Genomic DNA, 12,057 nt, shown 5'->3' with positions numbered 1-12,057 from the left:
ATGTCAACATCATAATGGGAGATGCCAGTGCCAAGATTGGTCAGGACAACGTGGGATATGAAAGAATTATGGGACAACATGGCTTGGGACAAATGAATGAGAAAATATCGCAAATATCTGTGCTTTCAACAGTTTTGTTATTGGAGGCTCTGTTTTTCCCCACAAGAAGATCCATAAGGCCACATGAGTTTCGCCAGATGGAGTGACGAAGAACCAGATAAATCATTTTTGTATCTCTCGTAAGTTCAGGCGTTCACTGGAAGATGTCAAAGTACAGAGAGGGGCAGATGTTGGATCGGATCATCATTTGCTGTTGGCAAAACTCAAGTTTCGACTCAAAAAGCACGGAACCAGCATAGGAATCAAAAGAACCAAGTTCCAAGTATGTCTCTTGGACGGACACAAGAAAGAAGAGTTTAAGCTGCAGCTGAGGAACAGATTTCAACCTCTGGCTGATCTTGGCGGAGAGGACACGGAGGCGGATACACACTGGACCCAGGTCAAAGAAGTCTTTACATCAACATGTCAAGAAGTACTCGGTGTGAAGAAATGGGAACACAAGGAATTGATTATCCAACACTCATTTGATTTAATTAGGACAAAAAGACAGCTGGAGGCAGAAGCGAATGCAAGTAGAACAAGAGGATCAAGAGCGGATGCATTGGAGCAGTACAGGACAACAGCTAAAGATGTCAAGAAATCAATAAGAAAAGACAAGGAGGAATTCATGAACAGGCTAGCGGAGAAGGCAGAGGAAGCAGCGGTAGGAGAGCACATGCGAATCCTTTACCAGACCGCAAGGACACTTGCTGGAAAATATGGGAAACCTGAAGTACCTGTAAAGGTGTAAAGGACCAAGAAGGGAAAAGCATTTTTTGAAAGGAAGCTCAGACTAAACGATGGGTAGAGCATTTCAACAGTCTCCTGAACAGACCACCACCGAGTAACCCACCAAACATACTGCAAGCAAGAAATGAGTTACCTATCTGCTGTGATGCTCCTTCAAAACAAGAGATTCTGAGTGCCATTAAGAAGCTGAACAAAGGTAAAGCGGCTGGTCCCGACCAGATTCCACATGAAGCCCTAAAAGCATATGCCAGTGTGACGGCAGACATCTTCCTCCCACTGTTTACCAGGATCTGGAATGAGAGCAAGTTCCCAAAGGATTGGAAAGAAGGACACCTCGTGAAGCTTCCAAAAAAGGGGGATCTCAGCAACTGCAGCAACTGCAGCAACTACGGAGGGATCATTCTTCTCTCAATACCAGGAAATGTCTTCAACAGAATCATTCTGGAGAGAATCGAGACAGGAAAGGATCCAAGACTACGGGATGAACAGGCTGGTTTCCGGAAAAATCGCGCAACCACCGACCAGACTGCCACGCTGAGGATTATTGTGGAACAGTCCCTGGTGTGAAACTCCCAGCTGATTGTCAACTTTCTTTACTATGAGAAGGCCTTTGACAGTATAGACCGAGCGACACTATGGAAGATAATGAGACACCACGGAATCCCACAGAAGTTGGTGAACCTCATCAAGAGCATGTACGAAGGGACAAGTTGCAGGGTTGTACATGATGGCCAGCTCACTGACAGCTTTGACATCAAGACTGGAGTGAGACATGGATGCTTACTATCACCGTTCCTCTTCATATTGGCAGTCGACTGGCTGATGAAGGAAACCACCAAAGGACACAGAAATGGTATACAGTGGACACCATGGACACAGTTGGACGATCTGGATTTTACAGACGACTTGGCGCTTCTGTCACACACCCAGCAACAGATGCAAGCAAACACTTCAGTATTAAACAGCCTATCGGAGTCTGTTGGATTGAGAATCCACCCCGGAAAGTCAAAGGTCCCAGGGACAGATGCACAACCAAAGGAGCAGGTCACAATAGAAGGGAAGGGAATAGAAAACGTTGAATCCTTCTGCTATCTTGGGAGTACAATTGACAGAGAGGGAGGGACAGGTGCTGAAATAAAGTCCCGCATTGGAAAAGCACAGGCTGCTTTCATATCTTTGGATAGGATTTGGAAGACCAGAGAGATCTCACTTCGAACAAAGCTGAGGATTTTCAATTCAAATGTGAAGTCGGTCCTGTTGTATGGATGTGAGACATGGAACGCATCACATACTTGCATAAAGAGGATCCAGGTTTTCTTGAACAGGTGTCTAAGAAAGCTACTGAGGATCAGATGGACAGACAGGGTCACCAATGTGGAAGTGTTAAGGAAAACAAGACAGATCCCAGTCAGAGATGAGGCAGGAAGAAGGCGGTGACGATGGATTGGACATACTCTCAGGAAGTCAGGCAGCTGCATAACAAAGAAAGTTTTGGATTGGAACCCACAGGGCAAGACATCAAAGGAAAGACCTCGTAGAACCTGGACAAGAATCACAGAAATCGATGTACAGAAAAGTGGGAAGACATGGAATAACATCAAGAGGCTAGCCCAGGATAGAGAAAGGTGGAAGGTGTTTGTCCGTGGCCTGTACCCTGGTGCGGTGTGAGAAAGGCAATGATGATGACTTCCAGAGACTCTGGGTAGCTATATAAGGGGGAAAGAAACGTTTATGAATGCTACCGTCCTTGCATCAGATGTTTATGGTGGGTTTGAAAGAGGTGAGGAGACTCTGATAGCAGCGCTTCACCTCGAGGACGCCTTCGATAGGGTTGAGTACGTGTAAACGGGGTCATACAGAGAGAGCTGTCAGGTGCCACTAGTATAACCGCGTCAAGCATGTGCATGGAGTTAAAAACCATTACAGAAGCTTTTAACTGGATCAAGACGACGGATTATCAGTCTGCCATCCTCGTTACCGACTAGATGAATACCCTTGAAAAAGTGAAGAAACACATGATTTATGCAGACTGGCGAGAGGCATTACAAAGGAGCAAACTCAAAAGGATTGTATAGATCTTTTGCCGTGGTCATGCAGGAGTTCAAGGCAATGAACGTGCTGATAAGCTAGCCAGCCAGACTGAGATTGGTGCACCTTGCAATTAGATCCACCAACAATCATGGCAGCATGGACAGAATGGTTCAACGACCACAGAGAGAATGAAGGTACCATTTCACACACAATGGATAGACTAAGGGAAACTGGTGTCTCTATAGGGTCGGGGAGAGACAGCAACCTGCTTGGAAAAGTCAGAAGAATATCCTACCATCTGGCATGATCAGCAGGCAGACCCTTTCATGGATCCTGGAGAGGAGGGAGGAGCAGCTATTTCATTGTGCCGCCTGCAATGATGCATATTCTCCAACCAAAATCAGTAAGAGAAGATAGGACATTTGGTTTCTGACCTCACGATTTTAGTAGCTCAAAAAGGCCAAAAGTGTCATATAGAACTTTGTAATTCTGAGGAAGCGTTATGTCGACCTCTAATACCTGGGATCCATAGTGAGAGCTTGTCGGTTCAATTGCCAGGAAAGTTCCGCTTCGGGCATCTCTTTCTGCGCAGTCTCGGTTAAAGAGTGACCACAGGCAAACCTTAAGATTGGAATGCATGTCAAATGTTTTAGCTGAGATTGTCGGAGAACCCAGGACTACAAATGTAGGCAGCTCTCATCATCATCATCATCATCATCATCATCATCATCATCATCGTCGTCGTCGTCGTCGTCGTCGTCGTCGTCAGCATCATCAATAACAGCAACAACAGCAGCTGCAGCAGCAGCAGCGAAAACAACAATGCAACCAAAACAACAGCAAAAGTATCAACGACGATGACAACAACAAAAACAACAACAACAACAATAACCACAACAACAGCAGCAGCAGCAGCAACAACAACTGCAGCCTTCATTCAAACTAACAAGTGAATGGAACTGATAGCATGAGCAATTGCGTAATGTCGAATGGTCAGAGACTAACTGTGCATTGCATTGTGCAATACTTTCAAGTACCCCGATCCGTAGGGGGAGGAGAGAGAGAGAGAGAGAGAGAGAGAGAGAGAGAGAGAGAGAGAGAGAGAGAGAGAGAGAATTACGCAACGATGGGGTAAACGCCAAGATGTTGGCACAGTTCGACCGCCTACATTCGATTCAATTAGACTGTGACCTTCAAAATCAAATGAATTTGTTTTTCAAGGTCGCGTATCGAATCATTGTATAGTACCAAAATGGTAGCTTTCGCCCTACATGAAGGAAAATCTTGCTCGTCCTGAATTAAACAAATGAATTCGAAAGGCAATGGGCATTCGCTATATATCATGTTTAACGAATGCGTATCCACTCTTCTTTTCAGCTAAAAATAATACTTAAGGTACACATTCGTTAAACGTGTTATAGTGAGTGCCCACTGCCATTCGAATTCAAGTCTAATATGGGGTGCCCATCTGGGGATCGGGTCTGGTCGGAGCGGTTTGCTCGCCAGATTGAGGGCGCAAAGCAGCTATCGTGGCATAAGCCAATCGCGCCCGACTCGTCGCCTGAAAAAAAAAAAAAGTTTATATTTATAGTCGGGCAATCGACCCGACCCGATCCCATTCGCACCCGGTATAAGCAAAGATTCTCATAGTGGAGAATCTTTGGTATAAGCTTTAAACAACGTTTCCCCTGAACAACAAAAAGTGGTCGCCTTTGACAGGTTCTATCGTGGCCTAGATGAACCATCCGCGGTGCACACCTGGCAGATTCCCCCACTCTGCGAGTGAGCGACTCGTTTGTACTTCCAAGAAACCACTCAATTTTCTTCTTCGTCACAGCAGACAGCTGATGGCTGTTGGACGACGCATTTTTCCTTGGAGGTGCCATGGCATTTCGGTTGTGCCTCCTATAAGAGAAGGCAAGAAGGAAAAAAGTGGGGGAGTATGTTTTTTTTTTTCTCAAACAATGACTACTGAATAAAAAAAAATACACTGGCAATAACGCACAAGCTGTTATTTTAAATGTTCATCTTTCTCGGATTTCGAAATATTTTCTCTTCTTTTTTAACTCTGGACTCTAGATATCCCTTTCGGCTGCTTTTGGTGTTCACAAGTCCTTAAATGCGCTTTATTAGCTAATTATTACTTTGGTGTCTATAGTTTCCCCTGCTTGAATATTTCGCAAGCAGTTCATTATCAGGCTCAGCAATTAATTCATTTAAAGAAATAAAACATTTTCAAATGAGATACAAAGCATTTTCAGTGGCTCGTGGTCGCTGTGCAGGCCACTTTTTTGTGCTTATTTATACTATACATGTACTCTTTTTTAAATGCTTTCTATTGATTAGGTCGGCACATGGCAACTTTTCTTCTTTTTTTTCTTGCCGTGTTAGCGGTGGACTAGAGTTACAGAAAAAAAACCAAACGCCCAGAATTCCTTAAGAGATGACGAATCAACTATCACAGCCACGCTGTCATTTATATATACATGTATTTATAATACACACACATACACACACACACACACACACACACACACACACACACACACACACACACACATACACACACACACACACACACACACATATATATATATATATATATATATATATATATATATATATATATATATATATATATATATATATAATATATATACCTGTATATATTATGTACTTTCCTCAGACAATAATAATAAAATATAGTAGTCCTACACAGTTAATGATTTCTGTATGATGTTATGTTTAGTTTCATGGTATATATACCTGTACTTTTAGTCCAAGAAACATTTACTCATTATTTACACGTATTGAAATCCTACAATATATTTTTGTTTGTTTATTTGTTTGCTTGGGTTTGTTTGTTTTTTGTTCTTGTTGTTTTGTCTTGGGGTTTTTTTTAGTCTTGTTTTGCTTTGCTTTGGGGGGTTTTCTGTTTGTTGTTGTTGTTGTTGTTTGTTTGGGTTGGTTTTAGGTTGGTTAGTTGTTGTTGTTTTTTTTGTGTTTTTTTTTTTTTTTTTTTTGGGGGGGGGGGTTACTTGGTTGGTTTGATTACAGTTTAATTTGTTGTGGGTTTTTATAAGTTGTTTTTTTTTTACCCGTTTTTTCCCTTTGAGGGATAGGGGGCGGGGGGGGGGGGGGGGCAGAGACTGGGAGAGTCATAATGATATTCATTACATTTACATGTCTATTTCTCAACAGCTAGATCTAGATCTAGACCTAGATCTATGTACAAGCAATCAATCAGCTTTGGTAGAAAAAAAGACCAGAATTTCATACAAAGCCTGTATAGTGACTTTACAATAACTGCCTTGTTTGGAAAATCTACTCCAATTTTGCAAGAACAAACTGTGCAATGCTGTAGTGAAAGTGACCCTGAGACAAAAAAAGTAGGCTTTCAATTTTGTCGGAGATAAAAGTGGGAATCGCTGACTCGTTAGTAGCTGCTAGTGCTTTTTATTTCCTTTTTTTAAACTTTGGTCTCTGTGGGGTTCACCTTTGGTGCGGTTTTGCACGAATATATCAATTCATTTGCTTAGAAGCCAAAAGCAACGAAATAGGCAAAGCATAAGACAAACTCTTGTTATTTTGATTCGCGTAAAAAAAATTAAATACAAATTAAGAGAAAAAAAACAACTAGTGACGGGTGCCAAACCGTGAAAAAGTTGTATCTTTTTTCAATGGTCAAAATACTTGTACTTTTATGGACACCAACAATGGGCAGGCAGGCAAGCCCTATTGATAGGCGGATATGTAGACGAATAGGCCTACACATGAGTGAAGTTGATGGCTTAAGTCCCCAGCCCCAAAGGCTTGATTGTAGAGGTGAACCTTGCAATGATCCTGAATATAAAAAGGGGGACATCATAGATTCGAAATGCAGTATGAATGGCAAGCCGAAATTGGTAAAAGTCTCTGGAGGAAGAAAGAATATGGAGTCTTACTTTCGGGGAATATGAATTGAAAGCTTCCTCTTCCTCCACCTCCTCCTCCACCTCCTCCTCCTCCTCCTCCTCCTCCTCCTCCTCCTCATCATCATCATCTCCTCCTCCTCCTCCTCCTCCTCCTCCTCATCATCATCATCATCATCATCATTGTCATTGTTATTATGGCTGCCGGCGACGCTTCTCGAAGTTGCGGAGGGGCTCTCGAGGTCTAGATATAATTTTACCTCTCATTCTATAGGCCCCGGGTTCGAATCCGGATAGCGACAGAAAATTTTCTTCTTCGATATTTCTCCTTTCACACCCTTTCCTGCTCTCTGACAATGTTTTGTCGTCTGTTTCGTCTTCTCTTTCAGCCCCCGCCCCCTCACCTCCTTATTTGAGCGCCTGACTCTTTCTGCAGAATTTCTACTGCTACTCTTTGGCTCCTCTTACTGCTGTCTTTCAACAATACCCCTGATCTTATGGTAGGTAAGATCGAACACCTAGCCTTCTCGGATAAGGACGAAAATTCTCGACGGAGGTCTCGAGCGCAAGTAGCGCCCATTAAAGATCCCGGAGTGGTCCAAAATCGATAAAGTAGGCTTCGGCCGCCGGACAAAATTCAAAATTTTCTATCAACTGAAAATGTTTAATGTGTCCCCTCGCGCTCATTTTACCTTATGCAGTAGCGAGCGCCGAAAAACTCTTACAAACAACAAAAACAACAACAACAACAAAAACAACAAAAACACTTACAAGCAGCAACAACAACAACAACAACAACAACAAAACAACGACAACAACAAACTAACAAACAAACAAAAAAGAAAGAAAAAAAAGAAAGAAGTTGCAGAGAACGCAGGTCAGGGGGTTATCTTGAACATAACTGAGCTGACGACGGGTCCAGCTTTAAAACTTGAGGACTGCGATAGGTCTGTTTAGAATAAAAGTTTTATTCTCAGAAAAAGATATAGACTCACCCCCTGCACCCCCAAGTTTTCATTAAAATCGCTGTAACCAATGATGACCGTACATGTATTAGGCCTACATGTAATAATATTCTATCAGAAAAGAGGCGAAAAAACGATAGATTGTAGTACCGGTACTTAATATTTTAAGTTTGGAAAACAGTTGTAAATAAACGGGGCTTTCTTCTTGTTTTTGGTGTGAATTGTTTTTCTTTTCCTCCCCTTTTTAGGGGGGGGGGGGGGTGTGAATGGGTCGTACGTTTTGTTCTAATATGCTTCCAGGCTAAACTTATGATTCAGTTTCAAGTCAGATTTGTTTCGTTCAGAAAGTGTATACATTTTGAAATCACCATTACATCTTCTACCCAAAGCGGAAGTGAACTCTCAAGGTTTGGTCGCTTTCAGCTTTCAGGTTTCAGGTCCGTTGTTCGCCAAAGTATACCCTGCATTTTCTATATTTGTGGCGGTGACGAATATTTGTCTTATGCTGTGCATATTTCGTTGCTTTTGGCTTCTAAGCAAATGAATTGTACGTTAAGCTTTGCGGCTTTACAGAGTTATTGTGGTAAGAAGAGTGATGTATTATTTTGGCAGGGGCAGGAGAATGTTTTGTTTCCATTGACTGGCTGATCATGACTGTGTAATGTAGTCGGACTAGCTAGCAGTAGCAGGCTAAAGGCGTTTCCAGGCTAAAACTAAAGGCTAAGCAGGGTTGACTGCAGTTGTCGTTACTCAACGGGACTGATTCAGATTCAGACTAGTTCTGTTGAAGACTGAATAAGAGTGAGTGTATCGAGACGGGTGTAGAAGAGCTTCGCTTGTTTGAGACAAGGCCACCTCGGTAAAATCCAAGCAGACCGGGTCAATACAATGAAATAATAGAGAAAAATCAGGAAAAATATTAATACGCCAGCAAAAGTGTTAATTTCCCTCCAAAATTAGAAAGAAAAACTATTAACCACTTAACAATTAAAACACTTTCTACAATATCCATTCAAAAAACATAATTTGAGTTCTAAACACGATATAAAAGCACTCACGCACATCCAAAGTCGACTAAAGAATCTGAAAAATCCACTCGAATGTCCGTGCATGCCCCATCTTTGTTTACATCCTGCAACAAGTATTCATACGCGCGTTTGACCAATCACTACAACTACAACTCGAATACTCCCCGGAGGGCCCCTAGTCATTATAATAGCTCATTTAGTGAAATAATGTGTACAGTTAGTATTTTACTCACGGTTATTCGAATGACAACTACCCCGACCTGTCAACCATCGTACATCTCATTGAAATATCTCATATCTTACCTTCCACTGTAATTAAGGACTTCCGTAACGAGTGACCACCCCATCAAACACAATAAAAAAGAGGCCTAACCCTAACCCTATACTACCCGTACCCCTAGCCCTCAATTCTGCTCTGTCTCATACTGGTCGACCCCTAACCCTATCCAAACCCTACCCCTACCCCTACCCCTACCCCTAGACCTGCCCCTACCCCTAGCCCTCAATACCCCTACCCCTACCCCTACCCCTAGATCTGCCCCTATCCCCAGCCCTCAATTCTGCTCTGTCTCATATAGTGGTCGCTCGTTACGGAAGTCCTCCTATTACAGTTACAGAATAGATTTGTCCAGAAGTAGTTCCGGAGGGAGTTCCCAAGTCAGCTAAATTTAGGGAGCAAAAAGTAGTTCCGACCCAATCCGTAAATGTTTTTGCAATCCTTAACGAGCATTTCAAGTTCTCATTTCAATTTCCCGAACAGCTAAAGTTACACTTTAGCACTTTGTGGGGTCGCTCAATTCATTTTTTAAGTCTAGAAACCCCAAAACGCCCGTTTTTGTCTTTTTTGACCAATGCGTTCTATAGAGGGAGCCATCCCTTCCATTTATAGCCGTAATATAATCCTGAAATCCCCGCGCATTCATCGGCCGCGATGGGGCCTTCGGCCCCGCTGACCCGATCTGCTTGGATCCAGCCGCCACCTCTATTCTCACCCCGGGTGAGAATAGTGCAGGCGAGTCTTTTGGCTATTCTCACCCGGTGCACGTTCACCGTTATAGCCTAGATTTAGGCCAACCAATTTTGCGTTCACCCTAAACGACAGAATTCTTCACTGTGATAACAGAAAAATTGTAGAATTCTGTGCCGTGAACAAACGTTCCATTACTACTGTTAGCCTACTAAAAAGCGTACAATTTATTTGTCTGAGGGCAGTGGAGAGAGAGAGAAAAAGAGAGAGAGAGAGGAGTAGCGCGAGAACTTCCGGGCAAAATAAAATGGCGACCCGCGTAGTTCTGCTCGATTTGAAAAGTTAAATAGCCGTAGCATCTTTGTAGACGACCTAATTAATTTACTTTTGTGTTTTAACATCATTTTAAAACTTTGTTTTGGTCAATTTGATCGTCCTTACTGAATGACAGTATTCAGAAAGAGATAGAGAGAGAGAAGAGGGGAGGAGTAGATCTTGCGAGAACTTCCAGGCAAAACAAAATGGCGACCCCCGTAGTTCGGCTCGATTCGAAAAGTGAAATAGCCATAGCATCTTTGTAGTCCATAAAATTAGCTTACTTTTGTGCTATAACGTAATCTTTTCTTTGCCTTTATCATTTGATCATCCACATCGATAGAAAGTATTCCGAAATTAGGAAAAACAGGTCTTGTTTCACACCGGGTGAGAATAGCCTACGGTGGCAAGTCTCACCCGGGGTAAGAGGTCGATCGTATTTCTATTCTCACCCCGGGTGAGAATAGCCACACTTCCTTGAGACAATACTTGACAATGACAAAGCTGCTACAGTAGTCTCCGCCTAAGATCCCGGTGCTCGGGATCAAGGAAATACGGGATCTTAGGCGAACCGGGATCTTAACCGACGAACCCAGGGAAGAATCTATGGTGACCCATGCTAAGGCTCACAATCGTTAAAATGGTCTCCCTCCACTCTAAAATGAACTGACGTGACCACTGGGTGGGTTTATGACGTATGGCGAGCAAAGAGTGGTTAACCTTGATGACCTATCACAGTGTATAGTGGCATGAGACGTGCCATTTTCACTTATTATCCTATCATGAGTCTCAAATTCTACGCTTATCCAGTTGCCCCTCCCCCTTACCTGTCGAAAATGTATAGCTTTCCATCTCTGACCGAGCCCCCCCCCCCAGTCTGTTTCGCAAAATCGGGAGTAGAGACAACTTCTGCAATGGTCAGGGAAGAGTTCACAGTTCAATGTGATCCCACCCAGCGAGTGATGTAAGTTTAAGGGGAGAGCTCAGGTGCGAGTGCGATGTTTGGGGGAAACAAACGTGTCGGTCAGTTCACACCCCGATGTGATCCCGTCTGGGGCAAACATTGTATCGCTTCATCGAGTTTTTCAACGTGTACGTGATCACATTCACGATAGTGGCTGATCTTTGACACGACGGATAGTTTATTTAGCAATGACCACGAAAAACGTTTATTTGTCAGAAAGTGTTTGCAAATAGATCTAGGTGCATTTTGTAGCTCTATCTCCACAAAAAAGTAACGAATTTTTTAATCAATTAATTTTTGGTACACTTTTATATAATGAAAAAACCCCAAAATATGGGACGTTCTTTGATGAGTTTTGAGACAATATTCGTCATAACTCGCTCATTATTATGATTTAAATGAAACTTGGCAACCCAGTACATTTTCTAGTGCAGAATCTAATCCTGCTTTCAGAATTTTCATAGCTATCCTACTTTTTGAGTTATGAAGACGTTTATAAGGTAAAAATGTGGCGGTTTTCTGTGCGTTTTTGAGACAAAATTTGTCATAGCTCGCCTATTTTTTGGAGTATGTAAATGAAACTTGGCAGTCTAGTACAGTTTTTAATGCAGAATCTAGTCATGCTGTCAAATTTTTAATATCTGTCATACTTTTTGAGTTGTAAAGACATTAACAGGTAAAAAAGTGGCGTTCTTTACAGATTTACAAAGATTATAATCAGTCATATCTTCTCCCAAAGTCATGATATTTGAATGGAACTTGGCAACATAAGAGGTTCCTCCTAGCCAAGCAATGCTCTGGATCAATTTTTCATAAAAGTGTTAATAAATCCAGTTCTCTACTAGTAAAAGCATGCATACTTTGTAATAGAAAATAAGATCGTCTCTGTGTATATCCAGTGTTGGTCAGTGTCCTATTGTGTGGTAGATTAAGATGCGTTTAGATAATATAGTTTACAAGTCATGGGAATATTTCGCATGTGTAGGCTACAACTCATACTATAAATGTAACATATTTACACCCCCCC

At 42.3% G+C, this 12,057-nt stretch overlaps 2 protein-coding genes across 3 annotated transcripts in view; one reads left to right on the top strand and one right to left on the bottom strand.

Annotated features, from left to right (window-relative positions):
* Positions 1–4,779, bottom strand: part of LOC101859623 — an 18,370-nt gene extending 13,591 nt beyond the window's left edge. Inside the window, exons 1-2 of the mRNA XM_005092224.3 lie at positions 4,639–4,779; positions 3,400–3,501 (exon numbers count right to left, since the gene is read on the bottom strand). Coding sequence (XP_005092281.1) covers positions 3,400–3,501; positions 4,639–4,766 — 230 coding nt within the window. The 5' untranslated portion in view covers positions 4,767–4,779. The remainder of the gene's footprint in view (positions 1–3,399; positions 3,502–4,638) is intronic.
* A 3,285-nt stretch (positions 4,780–8,064) lies between these two features.
* The window catches only part of LOC101854391, a 23,588-nt gene continuing 19,595 nt past the window's right edge, over positions 8,065–12,057 (top strand). The window contains exon 1 of one of the 2 annotated variants that reach the window (XM_013079176.2): positions 8,065–8,339. The gene's annotated coding sequence lies outside the window, so the exon portion shown is untranslated. The remainder of the gene's footprint in view (positions 8,340–12,057) is intronic. The other variant, XM_005092203.3, reaches the window with a different exon arrangement.

Source organism: Aplysia californica, unplaced genomic scaffold, assembly GCF_000002075.1.
Source record: "Aplysia californica isolate F4 #8 unplaced genomic scaffold, AplCal3.0 scaffold00042, whole genome shotgun sequence".
Lineage (NCBI taxonomy): Eukaryota > Metazoa > Mollusca > Gastropoda > Aplysiida > Aplysiidae > Aplysia > Aplysia californica.
The sequence above is the reverse complement of the archived record's forward strand: the minus strand, read 5'-3'. Positions and strand labels throughout refer to the sequence as shown.